At 38.2% G+C, this 20,538-nt stretch overlaps 1 protein-coding gene across 1 annotated transcript in view; it reads left to right on the top strand.

Moving 5' to 3' along the window:
- Positions 1-20,538, top strand: part of WDR49 (WD repeat domain 49) — a 156,904-nt gene that overhangs the window by 64,759 nt on the left and 71,607 nt on the right. The window contains 1 exon segment of the mRNA XM_028162686.2: positions 14,124-14,357. Coding sequence (XP_028018487.2) covers positions 14,124-14,357 — 234 coding nt within the window.

Here is a 20,538-nt window from a genome sequence, read left to right as displayed (position 1 = left end):
TAATTGTTTTGGGTTTGTTTTTGTAGGTCCTTTTCTTCTCTTGTGTTTCCCACTTAGAGAAGTTCCTTTAGCATTTGTTGTAGAGCTGGTTTGGTGGTGCTGAATTCTCTTAGCTTTTGCTTGTCTGTAAAGCTTTTGATTTCTCCATCAAATCTAAATGAGATCCTTGCTGGGTAGAGTAATCTTGGTTGTAGGTTCTTCCCTTTCATCACTTTAAGTATTTCATGCCACTCCCTTCTGGCTTGCAGAGTTTCTGCTGAGAAATCAGCTGTTAACCTTATGGGGGTTCCCTTGTATGTTATTTGTCGTTTTTCCCTTGCTGCTTTCAATAATTTTTCTTTGTCTTTAATTTTTGCCACTTTGATTACTATGTGTCTCGGCGTGTTTCTCCTTGGGTTTATTCTGTATGGGACTCTCTGCGCTTCCTGGACTTGGGTGGCTATTTCCTTTCCCATGTTAGGGAAGTTTTCGATTATAATCTCTTCAAATATTTTCTCTGGTCCTTTCTCTCTCTCTTCTCCTTCTGGGACCCCTATAATGCGAATGTTGTTGCGTTTAATGTTGTCCCAGAGGTCTCTTAGGCTGTCTTCATTTCTTTTTATTCTTTTTTCTTTAGTCTGTTCCGCAGCAGTGAATTCCACCATTCTGTCTTCCAGGTCACTTATCCGTTCTTCTGCCTCAGTTATTCTGCTATTGATTCCTTCTAGTGTAGTTTTCATTTCAGTTATTGTATTGGTCATCTCTGTTTGTTTGTTCTTTAATTCTTCTAGGTCTTTGTTAATCATTTCTTGCATCTTCTCAATCTTTGCCTCCATTCTTATTCCGAGGTCCTGGATCATCTTCACTATCATTATTCTGAATTCTTTTTCTGGAAGGTTGCCTATCTCCACTTCATTTAGTTGTTTTTCTGGGGTTTTTTCCTGTTCCTTCATCTGGTACATAGCCCTCTGCCTTTTCATCTTCTCTGTCTTTCTGTAACTGTGGTTTTTGGTCCACAGGCTGCAGGATTGTAGTTTTTCTTGCTTCTGTTGTCTGCCCTCTGGTGGTTGAGGCTATCTAAGAGGCTTGATGGGAGGCTCTGGTGGTGGGTAGAGCTGACTGTTGCTGTGGCAGTCAGAGCTCAGTAAAACCTTAATCCACTTGACTGTTGATGGGTGGGGTGGGTTCCCTCCCTGTTGCTGTGGCGATCAGAGCTCAGTAAAACCTTAATCCACTTGACTGTTGATGGGTGGGGCTGGGTTCCCTCCCTGTTGGTTGTTTTGCCTGAGGCAACCCAACACTGGAGCCTACCCGTGCTCTTTGGTGGGGTTAATGGCAGACTCTGGGAGGGCTCACGCCAAGGAGAACTTCCCAGGACCTCTGCTGCCAGTGTCCTTATCCCCATGGTGAAACAGAGCCACCACTCGCCTCTGCAGGAGACCCCCCAACACCAGCAGGTACGTCTGGTTCAGTCTCCCCCAGGGTCACTGCTCCTTCCCCTGGGTCCCGATGCACACATTACTTTGTGTGTGCCCTCCAAGAGTGGGGTCTCTGTTTCCCCCAGTCCTGTCACAGTCCTGCAATCAATTCCCACTAGACTTCAAAGTCTGATTCTCTAGGAATTCCTCCTCCCTTTGCCGGACCCCCAGGTTGGGAAGCCTGACGTGGGGCTCAGAACCTTCACTCCAGTGGGTGGACTTCTGTGGTATAAGTGTTCGCCAGTCTGTGAGTCACCCACCCAGCAGTTATGGGATTTGATTTTACTCTGATTGCGCCCCTCCTACCGTCTCACTGTGGCTTCTCCTCTGTCCTTGGACGTGGGGTATCCTCCTTGGTGAAGTCCAGGGTCTTCCTGTCAATGATTGTCCAGCATCCAGTTGTGATTCTGGTGCTCTCGCAAGAGGGAGTGAGAGCACGTCCTTCTACTCCGCCATCTTGGTTAATCTCTCATATGGTAATTCTAATTTTAGTTTTTTAAGGAACCTCCATACTGTCCTCCATAGTGGTTGTATCAATTTACATTCCCACCAACAGTGCAAGAGGGTTCCCTTTTCTCCACACCCTCTCCAGCATTTATTGTTTGTAGATTTTCTTATGATGCCCATTCTGACCGGTGTGAGGTGATTCCTCATTGTAGTTTTGATTTGCATTTCTCTAATAATTAGTGATGTTGAGCATCCTTTCATGTGTTTGTTGGCAATCTGTATATCTTCTTTGGAGAAATGTTTATTTAGGTCTTCTGCCCATTTTTGGATTGGGGTGTTTGTTTTTTTTAATATTGAGCTGCATGAGCTGTTTGTATATTTTGGAGATTAATCCTTTGTTGATTCATTTGCAAATATCTTCTCCCATTCTGAGGGTTGTCTTTTGGTCTTGTTTATAGTTTCCTTTGCTGTGCAAAAGCTTTTAAGTTTCATTAGGTCCCATTTGTTTATTTGTGTTCTTATTTCCATTTCTCTAGGAGGTGGCTCAAAAAGGATCTTGCTGTGATTTATGTCATAGAGTGTTCTGCCTATGTTTTCCTCTAAGAGTTTGATAGTGTCTGGGCTTACATTTAGGTCTTTAATCGATTTTGAGTTTATTTTTGTGTATGGTGTTAAGAAGTGTTCTAATTACATTCTTTTACATGTAGCTGTCCAGTTTTCCCAGCACCACTTACTGAAGAGGCTGTCTTTGCTCCATTGTATATCCTTGCCTCCTTTATCAAACATAAGGTGACCATATGTGCATGGGTTTATCTCTGGGCTTTCTATCCTGTTCCATTGATCTATATTTCTGTTTTTGTGCCAGTACCATATTGTCTTGATTACTGTAGCTTTTTAGTATCGTTTGAAGTCAGGGAGTCTGATTCCTCCACGTCCGTTCTCCTGTCCCTCAAGACTGCTTTGGCTATTTGGGGTCTTTTGTGTTTCCATACAAATTGTTAAATTTTTTGTTCTAGTTATGTGAAAAATGCCATTGGTAGTTTGATAGGGATTGCATTGAATCTGTAGATTGCCTTGGGCAGTATAGTCATTTTCACAATGTTGATTCTTCCAATCCAAGAACATGTTATAACTCTCCATCTGTTTGTATCATTTTTAATTTCTTTCATCAGTGTCTTATAGTTTTCTGATTACAGGTCTTTTACCTCCTAAGGTAGGTTTATTCCTAGGTATTTTATTCTTTTTGTTGCAATGGTGAATTGGAGTGTTTCCTTAATTTCTCTTTGTGATCTTTCGTTTTTAGTGTATAGGAATGCCAGAGATTTCTGTGCATTAATTTTGTATCCTGCAACTTTACCAATTCATTGATTAGCTCTAGTCGTTTTCTGGTGGCATCTTTAGGATTATCTATGTATAGCATCATGTCATCTGCAAGCAGTGACAGTTTTAATTTTTCATTTCCAATTTGTATTCCTTTTATTTCTTTTTCTTCTCTGATTGTCGTGGCTAGGACTTCCAAAACTATGTTGAATAATAGTGGCGAGAGTGGACATCCTTGTCTTGTTCCTGATCTTAGAGGAAATGCTTTCAGATTTTCACCATTGAGAATGATGTTTGCTATAGGTTTGTCGTATATGGCCTTTATTATGTTGAGGTAGGTTCCCTCTATGACCACTTTCTGGAGAGTTTTTTTCCTAAATGGGTGTTGAATTTTGTCAAAAGCTTTTTCTGCATCTATTGAGATGATCATTTGGTTTTTATTCTTCAATTTGTTACTATAGTGTATCACATTGATTGATTTGCATATATTGAAGAATCCTTGCATCCCTGGGATAAATCCCACTTGATCATGGTGTGTGAAACTTTCAATGTGTTCTTGGAGTTTATTTGCTAGTATTTTGTTGAGAATTTTTGCATTTATATTCATCAGTGATATTGGTCTGTAATTTTCTTTTTTTGTAGTATCTTTGGTTTTTACATCAGGGTGATGGTGGCCTCATAGAATGTGTTTGGCAGTGTTCCTTCCTCTGCAATTTTTTGGAAGAGTTTGAGAAGGATGGGTGTTAGCTCTTCTCTAAATGTTTGATAGAATTCACCTGTGAAGCCATCTGGTCCTGGACTTTTGTTTGTTGGAAGATTTTTAATCACAGTTTCAATTTCATTACTTGTGATTGGTCTGTTCATATTTTCTGTTTCTTCCGGGTTCAGTCTTGGAAGGTTATACCTTTTAAGAATTGGTCCATTTCTTCCAGGTTGTCCATTTTATTGGCATAGAGTTGCTTGTAGTAGTCTCTTAGGAGGCTTTGTATTTCTGAGTTGTCTGTTGTAACTTCTCCTTTCTCATTTCTAATTTCCTTGATTTGAGTCCTCTCCCTCTTTTTCTTGATGAGTCTGGCTAATGGCTTATCAATTTTGTTTATCTTCTCAAAGAACCAACTTTTAGTTTTATTGATCTTTGCTATTGTTTTCTTTGTTTCTATTTCATTTATTTCTGCTCTGATCTTTATGATTCTTTCCTTCTACTAACTTTGGGTTTTGTTTGTTCTTCTTTCTCTAGTTCCTTTAGGTGTGAGGTTAGATTGTTTATGTGAGATTTTTCTTGTTTCTTGAGGTAGGCTTGTATAGCTATAAACTTCCCTCTTAGAACTGCTTTTGCTGCATCTCATAGGTTTTGGATCATCGTGTTTTCATCGTCATTTGTCTCTAGGTATTTTTGGATTTCCTCTTTGATTTCTTCAGTTATCTCTTGGTAATTTAGTAACGTATTGTTTAGCCTCCATGTGTTTGTGCTTTTTATGGGTTTTTTTGCCTGTAATTGATGTCTAATCTCATAGCATTGTGGTCAGAACAGATGCTTGATGTGATTTCAATTTTCTTAAATTTACTGAGGCTTGATTTGTGACCCAAGATGTGATCTATCCTGTAGAATGTTCCATGTGCACTTGAGAAGAAAGTGTAATCTGCTGTTTTCAGATGGAATGTCCTATAAATATCAATTAAATCTATCTGGTCTATTGTGTCATTTAAAGCTCGTGTTTCTTTATTAATTTTCTGTCTGAATGATCTGTCCATTGGTGTAAGTGAGGTGTTAAATTCCCCCACTATTATTGTGTTACTGTCGATTTCCTCTTTTATAGCTCTTAGCATTTGCCTTATTTATTGAGGTGTTCCTCTGTTGGATGCATATATATTTATAATTGTTATATGTTCTTCTTGGATTGATCCCCTGATCATTATGTTGTGTCCTTCCTTGTGTCTTATAACATTCTTTATTTTTAAATCTATTTTATCTGATATGAGTATTGCTACTCCGGCTTTCTTTTGATTTCAATTTGTATGGAATATCTTTTTCCATCCCCTCATTTTCAGTCTGTATGTGTCCCTCGGTCTGAAGTGGGTCTCTTGTAGACAGTATATATATAGGTCTTCTTTTTGTATCCATTCAGTGAGCCTATGTCTTATGGTTGGAGCATTTAATCCATTCACATTTAAGGTAATTATCGATATGTATGTTCCTATGACCATTTTCTTAATTGTTTTAGGTTTGTTTTTGTAGGTCCTTTTCTTCTCTTGTGTTTCCCACTTAGAGAAGTTCCCTTAGCATTTGTTGTAGAGCTGGTTTGGTGGTGCTGAATTCTCTTAGCTTTTGCTTGTCTGTAAAGCTTTTGATTTCTCCATTGGATGTGAATGAGATCCTTGCCGGGTAGAGTAACCTTGGTTGTAGGTTCTTCCCTTTCATCACTTTAAATATATCATGCCACTCCCTTCTAACTTGTAGAGTTTCTGCTGAGAAATCAGCTGTTAACCTTATGGGAGTTCCTTTTTATGTTATTTGTTGTTTTTCCCTTGTTGCTTTTCATAATTTTTCTTTGTCTTTAATTTTTGTCAATTTTATTACTATGTGTCTCGATATGTTTCTCCTTGGGTTTGTCCTGCCTGGGACTCTCTGTGCTTCCTGGAGTTGGGTGGCTATTTCATTTCCTATGTTAGGGAAGTTTTTGACTATAGTCTCTTCAAATATTTTCTCAGGTCCTTTCTCTCTCTCTTCTCCTTCTGGGACCCCTATAATGCTAATGTTGGTGCATTTAATGTTGTCCCAGAGGTCTTTTAGGCTGTCTTCATTTCTTTTCATTCTTTTTCTTTATTCTGTTCCATGGCAGTGAATTCCACCATTCTGTCTTCTGTGTTACTTATCCATTCTCCTGCCTCAGTTATTCTGCTTTTGATTCCATCTAGTGTATTTTTCATTTCAATTATTGCATTGTTCATCTCTGTTTGTTTGTTTTTTAATTCTTCTAGGTGTTTGTTCTTTAATTCTTCTAGGTCTTTGTTAAACATTTCTTGCATCTTCTCAATCTTTGCATCCATTCTTTTCCTGAGGTCTTTGATCATCTTTACTATCATTATTCTGAATTCTTTTTTGGAAGTTTCCCTATCTTCACTTCATTTAGTTGTTTTTCTGAGGTTTTATCTTTTTCCTTCATCTAGTACATAGTCCTCTGCCTTTTCATTTTGTCTGTCTTTCTGTGAATGTGGTTTTTGTTCCACAGGCTGCAGGATTGTAGTTCTTCTTGCTTCTGCTGTCTGCCCTCCCTCCTGGTTATAGTCTACTCATTTATGCCTGCTTTTCACTGTCTCCTTGTGAAGTTTGCTTCTTTTTTCATCCTTCTTCTTTTGGACCTGTGGAGATTGTCTCAATCCCTGAAAGTCCAGCAAGGCAGCAGAAATTATGTTTTATTCAGAGTTGTTTTTCTTTGAAGCAGGAAGACCGCCTACAAAAAGCTAGTCTGGAATGATACTTGAACCAGGATTCCCTTGTTCTAGCTGGTTTTCACTGACTTTCTTCAAAGCAGTTGTTAGTATAAATATTGAGTTAAAAAAGAAAGAAAAAAAATTAAAGTGTTTAGGTTTACTTTGTGATGTAAAAGAGAAACAGTGATCTTTGAAAGGCAAAGTTAGAAAACTTTTGTTTAAAGACTGCGAAAAATTCTGTTATGTTTTTCAGTGTTATGTGAGCAATGATAATAGCAAAAAAATCAATTTAACTGAAATTTTAAAATTCCCCAAAGGACTTTTGTTCTGAAAAATGAAATCCATTTAAATAAAATGTTGATATTAGTTAAATTTATTGCTGAACTTCAACTGGGAAATTAATGAGATTTTTGCAGAACAATTCATAGCATTAAGAAACGTTTTGACTTTTTCAAGGTCAATGATAGAATACACAAACAGACACACAATAGAAATCTGTGTCCTAGAGCTGTATGTCTTCTTTCATTTTTGTTGAAAAGAATGAAAAAACGATGATAATGGCTATGGTAACAATTTAACAATGAATAGCACAAGAGAAGATTTTAACTTCCCACTAATATTTTAAGGTGGACCTCAATCCTTAGGGAAAAAATGGCAAAAATATTTCTTAAAGGAGGATCTGTTATATTACTTCAAGATAAAAACATTAGCTGAGGTATTCAGTAGAATACTTGTGCTAGCATATATCATGTCAAACAAAATTGCCTTTAAGCATTCACTGATTATGCCTTTGTGGATTATCCAAAGGCTTAAATTCTAAATAAATAGACTTGTTAATACAAAAAGGTATATTCAGGAGCGCCAATGCCCTCAGTTCCTGTTATCCTATTATCTGCAAGTAGGCTATCCATTTTTGTGGATTATCCCGGAGAGCTGAGCTGCTGCACTGCTGTCTTCAAAATCCCCTTAGCGATATATACTCTCTCTCTCTTTTTCTTATTGTCATTTTATATCTATGCCCTACAGGATGGTAGGAGTTAGTAGCAAATATTTGATGCAGCCAAACAAATCTCATTTTGATGCAGTTCTCTTTGATGCAGCCAAACAAATCTCATTTTGATGCAGTTCTCTAAGTCTGTCTTCTACTTTTCCCTCACTTTTATATCATTATTAGGAAACTATGAATCTTTTTTCCCCCTGACTACTTTGAATTAAATTTAGACATGTTGCCAATATGTAGATAATGCTGATTTGGTTTTAAGAAGTGCACTGAAAACAGATTCTGTATCCATCCATCCATATATATATTTTTTTAATTTTATTTATTTATTTATTTATTTATTTATGTCTGTGTTGGGTCTTCGTTTCTGTGCGAGGGCTTTCTCTAGTTGCGGCGAGTGGGGGTCACTCTTCATCGCAGTGCGCGGGCCTCTCACTGTCGCAGCCCCTCTTGTTGAGGAGCACAGGCTCCAGATGCGCAGGCTCAGTAGTTGTGGCTCACGGGCCTAGTTGCTCCGCGGCATGTGGGATCCTCCCAGACCAGGGCTTGAACCCGTGTCCCCTGCATTGGCAGGCAGATTCTCAACCACTGCGCCACCAGGGAAGCCCCATCCATATATTTTTGTACCCACCCATCCATGAAGTTACCCATTTATAATTCTAATATTTATAGGATAAAAGAAAAGTTTTGTTTATTTATTTGTTATAGTTTTATTATGCCTATGTGAAATGATTCTGTCCATCTCTGGCAGGAGGCAGGAAGAAATTTTGTGTAAAATTAGACTACATTTCTTTAGCCCAATCTTCATAATACACCTTCTTGAAATTGCTTCAGTTGTTGTTATTTTGGAATCTATAGGTAATGGATTGAGCAATTTCAGTACATTCAGACAAAATTGACAGAATTTCAGAGCTGGTGGTGTCCCCTTCTGTATAAAGGTGAGGAAATGGAGAAGTAATATAATATACCTAAGCTGACAGACCTGAGTAATATTAAAACTAGGATCGAGATATTTGGAGTCTGGAGTCCCAATCCACTGGTTTCTAGTGCTAGTGTATATGAATAGTGCAGGATTTGCTTTTATAATCCTGCATTATTAAGTGGGTAACAGTTGAAACAAGATAAAGATTAAGTAGAAAAATAAGTCCTCATCATTATGTGAAAAGCTAAATTTTGCCTTGATATAAAATCACAAGCTTGGATGCTTACTCCTCCTAATACTATAAAAATGGAGATGAAGTAAAGACCCCCTATATAAAGCATTTCAAGGACTAGACTTAGTAAGTCTGAGTTTGGACAAGCATCACAAGTTCTCAGGTATCGTGATGAAAATAGAAAGTACAGTTTAGATGAAAATATATGGAAAATATAAATTAAAAAATAATCAGTTACGGGCTTCCCTGGTGGCGCAGTGGTTGAGAATCTGCCTGCTAATGCAGGGGACACGGGTTCGAGCCCTGGTCTGGGAAGATCCCACATGCCGCGGAGCAGCTGGGCCCGTGAGCCACAATTGCTGAGCCTGCGCGTCTGGAGCCTGTGCCCCGCGACGGGAGGGGCCGCGATAGAGAAAGGCCCGCGCACCGCGATGAAGGGCGGTCCCCGCACCGCGATGAAGAGTGGCCCCCGCTTGCCGCAACTGGAGAAAGCCCTCGCACGAACCGAAGACCCAACACAGCCAAAAATAAATAAATAAATAAATAAATAAGAAAATCCTTTAAAAATAAAAAAAAAAAAAAAAAAAAAAAATAATCAGTTACTCAATTATAATTTTTAAGCCTGGGTGTTTACCAATTTCTTTATTTTTCCTACTAAGAATAAAGAAAACTTCTCTAGGATATTGGAATGGAAAATGATATTAAATGTACTCCTTTCTGAAATGTGACCTAATTCTATTCCAGAAGTCAATTTGAATATAAAAAAAGAGGAAAATCAAGGATTCTCAAATATTAACTAGATATTTAAGTGATATTTTGCAAAAGGACTTGATTACTAAAATAGAATTAATGTGAGATATTTTTCTTGATTAAAAAGATATAGACTGATTAGGGGAGTACAGTTATCTGGTTTAAAGCCAAGCCACATGATATTACTGATTAAGCTGAGAGAAAGATGTCTTGTTCAAGGAGATGAGCATTGATCTTAAAACCAAATTGAGAAGTTAAAGTACAATACAATGAAAATACTTGGGAAATTAAAAAAAAACAAACCCAAAAATCTAATGCCTGAGCCCCATCCTCAGAGAGTCTGATTTAATAGGTTTGGGAAAAGGCTCAAACATAAGCAATTTCTAAAACACCTTAGGTATTTCTAATGTCAAGATTAAGAACCACTGGTATAGAATGTGAAGTGTAGAAGAAATTGAAAACCATACGGGAGGTCACCTACCATGACATGATTTCTGGGAGAATGCTGAAACACTGTTTTATACATTGATGACAGTAGATAAATGTTGTTGGCTTTGATTCTCAGCAGAAAGAAAAATTAGAGAATTAAAGATGGAAGGGGACTTAGTAGGATCACTAATTACGAGAGTTAAGGGTTCTTCAAGGGAAGAAGGGAAAGAAGAAAAGTAAAAATTAATTTTAAGAAAAATTAATGAATATACACATTTTGCTTAAAAAAATGCACCTCTAATTTTAATTGCTAATAGCAAGAACTCACCTGTCATAGAGTAGAGGTTATCACTCATCTATTTTTAATTTTTCATTTAATTTATGTGACTAAATGTCAATGAAATATTAAAGTCAACATAAATGATTTGAACAACATGCAGAAAATGATTCTGGGGAAATTATAGTCCATTAATACTGTTGAGTTATTGTTAATCTATACTCAACCATGCCCCAGATTATTTTTCTGAAATGAAGTTAATTTCAGTTTTTTAGGAGGGAGTCCATACCAAACAAGACAGGATTTTGAACAGTGAGGATATGACTATTGTAAGTTATATGAGTGTTTGAGAATGATCTAGATGCATCTAATCTATGTGGTTTTAACATTCAAAATAATAGCTTATCAATCCTATTTATATTTAGAACACTTTGAAATATATTTGCAAGTCTTAGTTCTTGTAGAGTTTATATTTTTGAGGATAAACATTTTCTGGAGAGTGGCCAGAATGTTTTAAATTGTTGTTGTAGAATAAGTTGTTTAATAAAAAATTCTTGCCAAGAAAACCCAATTTACTTTATAAATATATATTCTTGGGATTAGAGGGATTGGTAATGCTGCTTATCTGGTAGAATTTGACTAGGTCAGTTTAAGTTTGTTATAAGTGTTAGTAAGTGGAGAGGTTACCCTATACATCAAGCATACTCATTTCTGCAAGATGTTTGAAAAAGTCTCATAAAATTTCATTGTGAATTAGATGAGATCTGCAATTGGGTAAATAACCATGTAGAAGTGAGGCAAGCTTTTTTATGGAAGTGTTATATTTTTGGACTTATCCTAGCTAATATTTTTAACAGTGAGTGGGATAAAAACATAGTTGTTAAATGAACCACAACCTTCAACAAATTAAGAAAATATCTATTGACCATCTACTGTATTCCATGGGATGTGTGGACAAATCAGGGAGGAATTATCAATATAATAGAATTAGGATTCAAAATTATATCTTTACACTTTGAAACTAGAAAAATCCTAGTTTTAGCTTACAACATCAGATTTTTGAAGGTAGGATGGTAGATGTCTGGCTTGATTATTTGTTCATGGGAATAAGATTTAGAGGTTTGCTCGGTCAGGACCCCAAGGTAAGGGCAATGCATGTTGGAGTGGCTTAATCAGCTCACGTAAAAGTAGGCTGCTTTAAAGAAGTCACAGTGCCTGTAACAGTGGTTAGAACACACCTGAAATATTGCCTCAATTCTGAGCACTTTGCTTAAACAGGTCCTTGAGGACCCTAAGGTATTCATTTTACATATTAGTGAGCAGTGAGATACTGTCTTATATTGATAGTGCAGTAATTAATGTGTATGTATATTATTTTAAAGCATAATAACAATAGGACTAAAAAAAATACAATGTTTAGATTGGGGCAATGGGAAGAGAAAGGGAGAAAATGAGTGTAAGTAACTGCATTACTTTCAGAGGAGAGTGTCATTCAATGTATGATTAATATATGCTATGTTCACACACACACACGCACACACACACACACACACACACACACACACACACAAAGAGCTATTATTTGGTGTTATGGAGAAAACCATAACTCAAAAAGAGTTAAAGGCTGTCTCTGAGGAGTGGGACTTGAGGCCGAGAGGGATGGGTTGAAGAAAAATCCCTTCGGTGCTATTGCATTTTACACCATGGACATATCTTATTTTATATATATATATATATATATATATATATATATATATATATATATATATATTTAAATTATTTATTTATTTTGTCTGTGTTGGGTCTTCGTTTCTGTGTGAGGGCTTTCTGCAGTTGTGGCGAGCGGGGGCCACTCTTCATCGCGGTGCGCGGGCCTCTCACTGTCGCGGCCTCTCTTGTTGCGGAGCACAGGCTCCAGACGCGCAGGCTCAGCAGTTGTGGCTCACGGGCCTGGTTGCTCCGCGGCATGTGGGATCTTCCCAGACCAGGGCTCGAACCCGTGTCCCCTGCATTGGCAGGCAGATTCTCAACCACTGTGCCACCAGGGAAGCCCTTATTATTTTTTTTAAAAAGTAAACAAGGCCTGGATGACCATACTCCCCTGGAGAGAAAATGGAAAAAAAAAGACAAAGTGAGAGAATCAAGAGGCTGCCATGGTGGAGGGGGATCTAAAAATGATGTTAAGATGTTGAAAGAACTGGGGCCATTTACCCTGGACAAAGAGGTATACGAAGAGGCTTATGTAGGAAAAGAGAGTAGGATAGAATCAAAAGGTAGACAAGGACATCTTTGGCTGATCATAATGATTACTCTAGGAATTTCTATCCCATGGGATATCAGGATCTGTATGGGAGATGTGTGTGTCTATGTATCCAAAGAAATTATGTGGAAAATTGTGTGCATGTATGGGTATATGCATTTAGGAGGAGGGGATGGACCATCGTTTTCAAATGATTTTTTTCCCCCCAAAGGAGTATATGATTTAAAATAGGTTAAAAACTACTGAGTAGCTTGCCCTATGGAGTAATAAACACTCGTTTAAACAGAGGTCATCTTTTATAGATAATTTAAAATAATTCTCATACTGGATAAGATGCACTAGTTTATTTGAAAGAAACTTTTTTGCTCTTAGGTTCTAATGTTTATACAATAAAAAGACTAAAATACACTTAATAATGAAAAAAAGACATTTACTGAACACTGACCACATACTGGTCATCAGGCTAAATGCTTGACATGGGCGCTCATTCACTCTTCATAGCATCAGATTAGGTAGGTACCACATCAAAAACTCAGAGAGACAAAGAAACTTACTAGAGGTAACCCTGCAGTAAGGGATAGAGCCAAAATCAGAACCCAAAAAGTTTGGCCCTAGAGCTGGCCCGCTGGCCCCTATTGGAGAGGATTTTCGCTGTGTTCACTCTGACTCTCCCTCACTGCCCTGTGTCAATTCTGCACCGTGACTGATAGTGGCAACACTTGCATCTATCTGCAAAGCTGCTCTTCCCATTTCCTTCAGTGTTTATCTTGTTCCATCGGCATGTCATGTTTTGTGCCTTAATTGTCTGTGTTTTATCTGAACTTGATTTCATTTAATAACAAGTCTTTTATTTCATCAAAAAATATATACATATATTATCTATCTATCTATCTATTGAAAGAGGTTGTATTCGTTTTCTATTGCTACTGTGACAGATAACCACAAACTCAGTGGTTTGAAACAACACACCTTTAATGTTTTGTAGGTTAGAATTCCAGCCTGGGTCTCACTGGGCTAAAATCAAGGTGCTCCAAGGGCTGTCTTCTTTTCTGGAGGTTCTGGGGGAGAATTGCTCCCTTGCCTTCTCCAGCTCTCCTGGTTCATGGCCCCCTTTCTCCTTCCTTGAAGCCAGGAACATTAGGTAGAGTCCATCTCACATCCCATCACTCTGATCTCCCTTGTGATTACATTGGACTTGCCCAAGTCAACCAAGATAATCTCTCCATCTCAAAGGCCTTAATTTATGACATCTGCAAAATCTCTTTTGGCATGTAAGATAGCATATTCACATTTTCCAGGGATTAGGACGTGGGCATCTTTGAAGATGATTACTCCACCTACCATAAGCACCTACTAAATGCAGGCACTTTTCTGGGGACTGAGACAAAACACAATCCCTTCCCTAGAAGAGATTACAATTGAGGAGATACTGAAGCAGAGAAGGGAAACACAAAAAAATATGTGCTATGAGAGAAGTGTGAACAATTACAGCACTACGCAAAGCCTGCCTGGGATCGAGGATGAGCTAGAGAAAATCTGGCTAAAAAATTAGAATTATTCTTGACATATTCATGTGACTTTGTTACTTTTCATGCAGGTTTTGAGATTCTGGGATATTCAGCACCAGGTATCCCTCCAGAGGATAGCTTGTTCTTTCTCTAAAAGTCAGGACTTCAGATGTCTCTTCCACTTTGATGAAGCCCACAGACGACTTTTCATCTCATTTAATAACCAGCTAGCATTGCTGGCAATGAAAAGTGATTCCAGCAAGAGGGTGAAAAGCCACAAGAAAGCAGTCACTTGTGTGCTTTACAATTCAGTCTTGAAGCAGGTAATGATGTTTTTCTGTCACTCTCCTGACATGTCCCCACATCCAGAGGCTCATTTCCTTAATTCAATCTAAGGACAAATATAGAAAAGGAAATGTGGAAAAGAAATGATTTAATAACTGTGTGCATTTCTGCAATAATATGTATTCAGGTGGATTTGAAGAGTGATTTCATTTTCAACCAGTTACCACAGCAGCACTGATAGAGTTACTAGGAGGAAACATTCCAGCTAAAACAAACACAACATGGAATGTAATTGAACTTATCTTTGTTACCCACTAGTTTGGGTTTTGATGCCAAATGCAAGTGAACCTGGCTGTAAAATTCCCTTTTATGAACACCATCCTCCTGCATCCCCATGGAAAGATCTGAAATATGCATGAAATGTAATTAGCAAAGATCCATTTTGCTGGCATAGTTTAGGCAAGTGGCTCACAGTGGCAGCCCGGAATGTATTCATAATAAAATGATTCAGTTAAATGTGGTGCCACTTGGTATGCAGTGCGAGTGTTGTTTGTCTCCTGACCACGGTAATGACGCTTTGCAGCTTTTGCTTATGGGAGCGCTCCCTGCATGTCAATGAGGAAGCGGGCTCCTCTGGGGTGGAGATGCCGCAAGGACCACAGGCCTTCTTAGAGGATAGGGAGGGCCAGCCTGTGGATATCACAGAGCGCGCGGGCACCCGTAGAGCTTAGTCTGCGACCATGATCACCTCAGGCCTGACAGTCACAGCACAGCAGGAGCCAAGCAGACAGCCAGTATCCAGCTTGCGGCCAATTAAACAGTAACTCCAGCCCATTCTTTCTTTCCTTGCTGCAGAAGCTTCTGCATCCACACAGAAATGAGTAGTTCAGATTGGGTGCAAGGGGAGGAGAGCCCTTTGTTAGTAATGAGTAGTGTGTCATGTCACTACTTCAAACACTCTGTTTTCTGGGTATTCTAGGAGATAAAAATCCTTTACAAAACGATCCATTTTGATTTCCATCTTCAGGGAAAACCTTCCCTCGTAAATGTTTTACTGAACTTTGTGAACGCAACCAGTTAATGCGACTCCCTGGTGGCCACTGAGAGATGTATTTGTTTCCAGGAGAACATTCTGCTAATTGAGATCTGCAAAGTTGAAGTGCTAGGTTTGTGTGTTGATGTTACGATTTGCTGTTGCCTGACCATAAAATGAGCAATCTTCCATGAGGAATTCAGGAAATGGGACACAAAGAAAGTCTGGAATCTTCCATTTGGAACATGAAGATAAAGCCAAGATAACACAAGGATATGCAAGTTATAGGCAACAATAGACTATGCACATATTATGTAGAAAGAATCTCTGTACAAATGAGTTGGATATTCATGCCTCTACTTATTTCTGCTGTTCAAAGTATAAATAATTAAATGCATTAATATGTATATAAAGCACGTAGAGCTGTGTGTCATACTTAAGTGTTTCCTGACTATTAGCAGCTAAATTATAGAGAAACACTTTAACGTTGTATAACATTTATAATTGTAAAAATATGTTGCCGTCAAGTGCAAAGAAAACAATATCGCCCACAGTCCCATCAGTCAGTGATAATTTATCATTTCAGAATAATTAGACAAAGCAAATAAAACAGTTTTGAATAAGTTTCAGGTGCCAGGAATGAGGGATCAAAGATTCAGGTGCCACATAGTTTCTTTGCCCCCGTAGTTCAGGGAGACGCAGGTTCTGGGCGTCTTCCAAGAGCTCATTGCCAGGTAGGTGCTCATTACAGGCCTGTGGGGTGAAAGAAGAGGAAGCAGACACATGACCAACTCACAAGGAAACAATGGAGTAGAGTAAAATGAATAGGGGTAAAAGCAAAGTGCTATCCTTGGAAAGTGATCAAATCTGGCTGGGGCTGGGGTGGGTGACATTCAGCAGAGCCCTGAAATCTAGAGTGGGAACCCCTAAGAGGAGAGAAGGAAGTAGTTCCAGACAGAATGTACAACATGGCCACCTGCAAAGAAGCTTGAGCACAGACTCTACATTATTTTTTCAGGGAGAGGGTTTATTCTGGTATGGCTAGTTTGGGGATACTTAGCAAAAACTGTGGGACTTGAGGCAGTGAAGGGAGCTTAGAGCCAGATAGTGAAGGTCATTCACTCAGTGTACCAAGGTCTAGTCTTGGAAAAATATAGACTTGAGGTTAGAACAGCAGTTTTCACAGTGTGATCTCAGATCCCTGGGGAAGTCAGATCCTTTCAGAGGATCTTCAAGATCACAGCTCTTTTCATTATAATATTAACTTGCTGTTTGCTTTTTCCTCTCTTGTTTCATGAGTGTACAGTGGAGTTTTCTAGAGGCTATATGATGAGTGAAGACATCGTTGCTCTGATGGCTAAAGGAATGCGTGCTTTTGTATTCCTGTGTTTTAACAATTTCTCAGTTTAAATTTCTACTTTGGTAAATATATATGTTTCTTTGTCTGTCTCTGTCTTTATCTCTACCTCTGTCTTGTCTCTATTGCCCACATAAATAGAAGCTATTTGGATTCTTCAATAATTTTTAGTAGTGTAAAGGGATTCCGAGATCAAAAGTTTTGAGAACTGCCGAGTTAGAGAAATGTGAGTTCAAATGTTGGGCAGGCTATTTATCGTGTCTAAGCTTCAGTTTATTGACTTTCAAAAGTGTGTGTGTGGCAGGGCAGGGGTGGTGTGAGCATAGACGTAATAATGGTAACAACAGGTATCTCTGCAGCATTGCCTTACTGTGTCCTGCCTCTTGGAAGTTGTCCTCCTTCCTCCCAGGCGGCCAGCCCTGGCAAGTATCCCCCGCTCCCCCATACCTCTCAGGTTGAAGGGTGATGCTTTAGGACACCTCTTTTTCTTATTAACATCTTGATATTTCTTACTCTTTATTTTACCCATGTGTCATATGAAAGCAGATGTTGGGAAGAGTTAGAAAGGCGGAGGGGCCCCTGAATTGGGCTTTGTCTCTGGTCCCTTGAGGTGAGGAAGAGTTTTTTTCTGCCCCTTCTCTTCTCTGCCATTGAAGTTCCTGCTGGTAAACATTCAGTTACAGGGCTCATCTCTGGTCCTCTCGACATCCGAGGTCTCCAGGGACATCTACTGCCACACCTCTCTCCCCTCTCTGCGTGTCGGTTGCATTTCTAGTTGTTTTCCAGTTAAACACTTAGCTAAATTCTCACTTTCTCCCCTCCCATGTTTGATGGAAGGGAAAGATCCTTGTCTTCCACTTCTGTGTTTTCCTACAACTCCCAACACTCTTCTGAGCACCAATGGATGTTCGATTCCTTTTACTGCTATTTCTAATTCTAAGTTCAAAATGAACCCATGCTTTTTCAGTCCACTGGTGCTTGCTCTTTGGTTTGGTGTCTTTTTGAAAGACTTTCCTTTTATCTGAATCTAATGAAAACCTTCCCTTCCGTTGTCATTTCAACATGTTGCTGACACTTTACTCTTATTTCATTCTATTTGGTCATCAGTGGGAACCTACCATTATTTCTATATGAAAGTGACATGGCATATTTCTGTGACTTTTCTTTATCTTCCTGCCTTATGGTACCCTCGCATCCTAATCTAAGAAAGTGATGTTAAGCCACACAGGGCCTTTGAAGAGGAACCTTATGCTTTATTTCACCCAGCAAAGCTTGCCCTCACAGCTAGTGGCAGAACAAGTTGGGACAGGTTGAGGGAGTCCCTGGAATGCACAATTTTGAAAGAATCAAAGTCACTCAATATCCTGGAGGTAGTTCTAATGAACTGTCTTTGCATAGAATTCTTAAATAAACCTTTTCTTAAAAACCCATGAATGCTGGGGAACTTTAAAAATGTATTTGTAGGTAACATATAAACTGGAATAGACAAAATTTCTGACTTATCACCATGGCTCTCATCCTAATGATGTGGGTTTATGTGTTTTTGTAAAATAGGTAATGTTTCAGTGTGTTTTGCATCTAGACATATTTATCATCAGGCTAAATATATCGGTATCATCAAATCTTGACAGACAATGATATTTACTATTTTCCTCATTGAAATAATTTATTTTTTGTAAAACATTACTTGCTTATTATAAGAAATTAAAACAATGCAGTAAGTTCAGATAAAGAATTAAATATTGCTGAAACATCATCAAAATATCTAAATATCTTCTAAATATCTCTCTGTGCATAGACTATTTCACCTGAATATGGTTCTGTAACCTACTTTCTTATTCTAAAACATATTGGAATTATTTCCTTGTACCTAAATGTAGATCTACTTCATCATTTTAAAAAAGCAGCACAGTGTCTTATTGTATGTATGTATCATAATTTACTGATCCATTTGCCTTAATGAGCATTTTGCTATTATGCATTTCTTTATGCATAAATATATTCACACTCATGACTTTATCTCTGTAAGGTAAAATCTTGAGAATGAATTTCTAGGTTACAATATATGCATATGAGACAATTTGATACAAAAATGGCTTCCTGAATCTTCCCATTTTACCTGATCTCTAAGAGTAAACACATTAATCACATATGTACGTAAAGAGACCTGTCAGACAATGGCTGCCTGGCGGCCTCCAGCAGGACTCCTGAGATCCCTGACAGGGCTCCTGTAATTCAGCATGGGATGTTGGCTTTGAAAATTTGAAGATTAGACCTCCTTTCCTTTATCCAGAGTAGTGTTTTTTCTTGAGGACCAACTCTCACACTCTCACAGGAAACATGATGCCAATCATTCATTAAAAATGGGACTGGGGTATAATTTTTTAGTGACAGTGCATCTCCTGTCCTCCTTTCTGCATATGATTTTGGGGGAATTGAGATATTTGAGAATCTAACCAATTCAATTGGTAGTTCCTGTGGGAAATGTAATATCTGAGCAGAGGGAAGGGGACAAGCTTTAGGGAAATTTATCCCCCCCTTACAAGCACCTCTTTAGTGCTTGTATTTAAGGCAAAATCAATGAGCTTCTAATTGAACAGAACTGGATGAACACTAGTGAAAACTTTCTCTTTGCCTGCTTACTGCTGGGCTGCAAGTGACCAGCCTTCAGTTAACGTGGCTTTTCTTCACTGGTCAGCTTAAGGCTGTCCTTGGTTACATGTCAATACTGAGGCTATGAGATCTGGTCACTTGATGGAGATGTGGGAAACACCTTAGCCTTAAGGTTAAACCAACACACACACACACACACACACACACACACTTATTTAAATGTGATTACTTGGAAGGAATAATACATTTCAGTGTTATAAAACTCAAATGGACAAAGGGTATACAGTGAAAATTTCCTCTTATCCCTGTTTTTACCTACCAGTTTCCTTCCCTGGAGGCAACCTGTTCATGAGATCCATGAGCACCCTTTAAGGGCTGTTGTATTCATATACAAGTAAATATGTATACTCACTTTTAAATAGATGTATATAATAATTCTTAATATTTAAGAATATTTATTATTTTAAATGCTCTTTGTACAGAAACACTGCTCTGTACATTGATTTTCCACCCAACAATACAGCCGAAAGATCATTTTATTTATCTCCTTATCCAGAGTATCCTCTTTCTTTTTGTCAGCTGCATGGTATTCTATTAAATTGGTGTGCCAAACTTTATTAATCAGTTCTTATGGGTGTTTAGATGGATTCCAGTATTTTTGTGTTACAAATAATGTAGTAATTTTTTACCTTGAATGCACAAATTTTGGCACTAGTGAGGAAATACCTGTGGGATAAATTTCTAGAACTGGAATTAGTGGGTCAGAGAGTATTTATGACAGTAACCTTGACAGATGTTGTCAAATTTTCTGCATAAAAGCTGCATTAAATCCATCAGCAGGGTAAAAGATGACCCTTTCCTCAGCCTCTCTCATTAACACAGTCTCAGCTATTTTTTTAAGACTATTTAAAAAAAAGAATTTTTTTTAAAGAGCATTTTTAGGTTCATAGCAAAATTAAGAAGAAGGTACAGAAATATCCTGCATACTCCTGTCCCTCACATGCATAACCTCTTCCTTTATCCACATTCCCCAGTAGAATGGTATGTTTGTTACACTTGATAAAACTATATTGACACATCCTTACCATCAAGTGTAATCACAGTTTATATAAGGGGTCACTCTTGGTGTTATACATTTTAAGAGTTTAGACAAATGTATAATGACATGTCTATCATTATAGCATCATAAAAATCCTCTGTGCTCCACCTATTTATC

Source organism: Balaenoptera acutorostrata, chromosome 4, assembly GCF_949987535.1.
Source record: "Balaenoptera acutorostrata chromosome 4, mBalAcu1.1, whole genome shotgun sequence".
Classification (NCBI taxonomy): Eukaryota; Metazoa; Chordata; class Mammalia; order Artiodactyla; family Balaenopteridae; genus Balaenoptera; species Balaenoptera acutorostrata.
The sequence above is the reverse complement of the archived record's forward strand: the minus strand, read 5'-3'. Positions and strand labels throughout refer to the sequence as shown.